We start from the raw sequence: 3,395 nt of genomic DNA, 5'->3' as shown, positions 1-3,395 counted from the left end.
CACGCTGGATTGAAGAGCCTGGCCAGCCACAAGTGCTCGTCCAACTCCAATTGCGTCAACTTCGGGAAATCGAGTAATTGCGCACCGGCCACGAAGTCGCAAAGGGTGCTGTGCTCCACCAGCCTGAGCAATCTGAACGTGGACAACGCCGCGGGTAGCCCGAGGGATTCCTCGAAGCTGGTGAAGAAACACGCTGGTCCGAGCCGCGAGTTCCTCACCGGTAAGGAGCAACATTTGCCTGGAAAGTCTGTTTCGCAGAGGAGCGTGGGGCAGGGTGGCCAAGTTGCGGGTGCCAAGTCTGGCAGCAGGTCTTCCGATTCCAACGACGAGACGGCCAACTCGTCCATGGACTACACCGCCATTTCTGTGATCCAGTCGACAGACGAGCCCTGCCAGAAGTCCAAGTATCACGCGAACGAGAACGACATTGTGGACATGGTCGCCTCGGCAACCTCCGCCACCTGCGAGCAAAGAAACTGCAGGGGAGATTTTGCCACGTCGACGCCTGCCAAGGATTGGATGAAGTCTAACGGTGACGCGTTGCAGCAGAGCTGCGTTTCCTGTTTGCCCCAGGATCTTCCTACGGAGCTGCAGTTGTCCTCGCCGAGGAATTACAGGGAGAAGTGCCGCGATCCGTGGCGGCCCACCGAAATGGAGAGCAATATTTGCAACCTGAACGTGTGCCCCAGTGATGCGTATCAGGATACGGGCACGAAGAGGAGGACGGGCGCTTCCTGTCAGGCGTTGAGGCATGCGGTCGCCTCGTTGAACCGATTGGACGATTTTTATATGGAGAAGATCGGCGCTGGCTTCTTCTCTGAGGTCTTCAAGGTAGGATTCCATTTTTTTTTTTTTAATTTATTAGTTCTCTTTTAATTATTTAGTATAAATAAAATAGATAATGTTTGTATTACAGTTTGAATGATAATGCAATTTGAATGTACAGAGGGTGTTATTTTTGATATAATTGGATAGAAAGTGATTTCTCATAAAAAAAGTAAGGAGAAAAGAGAGAATAAAATTTGTTCGTTTTTGAGGCGTTTTTATGTAAATCAAATTTGAAGATTGGTTAATTTTTGATTGGGTATGAATGATAAGAAAGTTAAAATTAAATATTTTCAATCAAAAAGTCGTTTAATTTTCTCAAAAATTAATTTTTAGTTTAAGAAAATGTTTCTTCCATATCTTTTACTTAATTTTGTAATGTTAGCTTTTATAGATATTTATATTCGTATTTAATTGGCAATTAATCAATTTCACTTTCATTTGTTTTACTTAAAAACAAAGTTTCAAATGAAAAGAATTTTTTTTTTTTTTTTTTTTCATGATAAATCATCCTCTGTTGTATCACGAATAACGGAATATATAATCTATTTGGTCTAAACATAAGATTCACCGAAATAAAACCGTTGTCTAGGTAGACTGGACATTGGACTTACTATAATAGAATAATATGTTCAGTCATGCTGGACGTAGAACCGCAAAGATTAATATCTAGAGCATTATTTGTTATGAAAATGGTACAGATTTTAAATTGGTATTGTTGCATTATATAATTCTTTTATTAATCTTTCATTTTTATTATGAAAAATAGTAGTAACCATTTATTTCAAATTTGATTTGTTCTTAATAAAATTTTAATTGTTGAAGAAGATTTTAAACAAATAACATTTGTGTTTAATACACTATATTTTCTTAATAAAATATCAGGTTAAGATTCTTTCACATATTTTGCCAGTTGTGAAACAAATATAATTATTATATGATTTGAGATGTAAATTTCAAAAACTTTAATCTTTCTAACTTTCTTAAGAAACAATATTTTATAATGCAGTTACTGCTTTCTTTATTTTTTATTGAAGATAATAAGTGTTTTAGTCATTCTTTTTGAGAAAATATTATATTTTACTGCTATTTAGCATCAAAAATAAAAAAAAAAACTCTGTTTATATCTTTTTTACTGTTATTATCTTCTTCCATATTTGAATAATATTTACATAATAAATTTTGAATACTGTGATAAAAATCATTACAATTTAATTTAACCTCACTAAATTTTATCTTATTTGATTTTTACTTGTTTCTTAAGATCTTTTTTTCTTAACAATACTATTGTTCAATATTATGAGGACATAATTGAAAAATTCTATTCATAAAAAATCTTTTAAAGAAACTAAAGAAATAAAAATATATTCAGAATTAAATATTCTTTTTTATAATAATGAAATATCTAATACTCAAAAGATAACAAAAATAATGCACACAATTGATTAGATAAATTTTATATCAAATTGTCAATATTTCATATTTTTATAAAATTCGATTACTTTTAATAAAATCGAGAAAAGCAATATAATTACAAAGTTTATTTTAAATTAGCTCGAAACACTTCTGATTCGCGGCTATGTTTCGTAATGAAATTATTATCACGAACATTGCACATTATATTTGTTGAGAAAATACATTCTCGATTCGGCGAGAAATTTGCAATTAGAATACGAGTTCTAAATATAACTATTAAAAAATATAAAATTTCTCTTTAACTTTTTTTCTCGTTTTTCTACTTTTCATTTTTTTCTCTATTATTATTATTATTTTATATATATATATATATATATATTATGCGTGTAAACATTTATTAATTGGAAATAATGTTATCTAGTTGATTCACTTCGACGATGATTAAATATCGATGAATGCATTCAATAATTCTTAAGACTTACTCGTATTAATATTTTATTATTCATTCTTAATCGTGTGATTATTCCTTGTTAATACATGTGCAATTAATTTCTTCTCGATAATCTCTGACTATAAATGAATTTTATTTATCTTGGTTTCGTTTTTATACAAATCTTCGATTTTCCAATCGATTATCGTGCTTGACCTCCTTTTCGTTGAAATCTGCTATCAACTCTAGTAATTTTTATTTGAGCAGCAACTGTTCAGGAATTGACTTTTTTTTTTTCCATTAAAAATTTTTTCTCCGTAATTTTCAAGGTGAATTTTATTTATCTTGGTTTCGTGTACAAATCGATTATCACGCTTCACCTTTTCTTCGACGAAAGTAAACTTGCAGCGCTAGTGACCCCTAGTAATTTCAATTTTCATTTAAATTCTAGCCGCGAAGCGTTGACTTTTAGAATATATTTTTAGTTTTCTATTAAAAATGCAATTTAATTTTTAAATAAAATAATTGAACCATACAAGAAGCCATTCATTTATCTTCTGAAAAGTCAAATTTCATATTTTTATAATAAATTCAAGCCAATATTTTATAATTATTTTTTAATTTTTGCGTGCGATTCTGATGAATCCTAATTTTTATTAAACATTATAATAATATAATAAAATAATTATTCATTAGTTATTGGTTTTTATCATTTTATTATTCG

General features: G+C 31.0%; 1 protein-coding gene across 1 annotated transcript in view; it reads left to right on the top strand.

Moving 5' to 3' along the window:
- The window catches only part of LOC102675551, a 57,658-nt gene that overhangs the window by 586 nt on the left and 53,677 nt on the right, over positions 1–3,395 (top strand). The window contains exon 2 of the mRNA XM_006614999.2: positions 16–831. Coding sequence (XP_006615062.2) covers positions 16–831 — 816 coding nt within the window. The remainder of the gene's footprint in view (positions 1–15; positions 832–3,395) is intronic.

The sequence above is a fragment of the Apis dorsata genome, unplaced genomic scaffold, assembly GCF_000469605.1.
Source record: "Apis dorsata unplaced genomic scaffold, Apis dorsata 1.3 scaffold_207, whole genome shotgun sequence".
NCBI classification, from domain to species: domain Eukaryota; kingdom Metazoa; phylum Arthropoda; class Insecta; order Hymenoptera; family Apidae; genus Apis; species Apis dorsata.
This window is presented reverse-complemented; position numbering and strand designations above follow the sequence as displayed.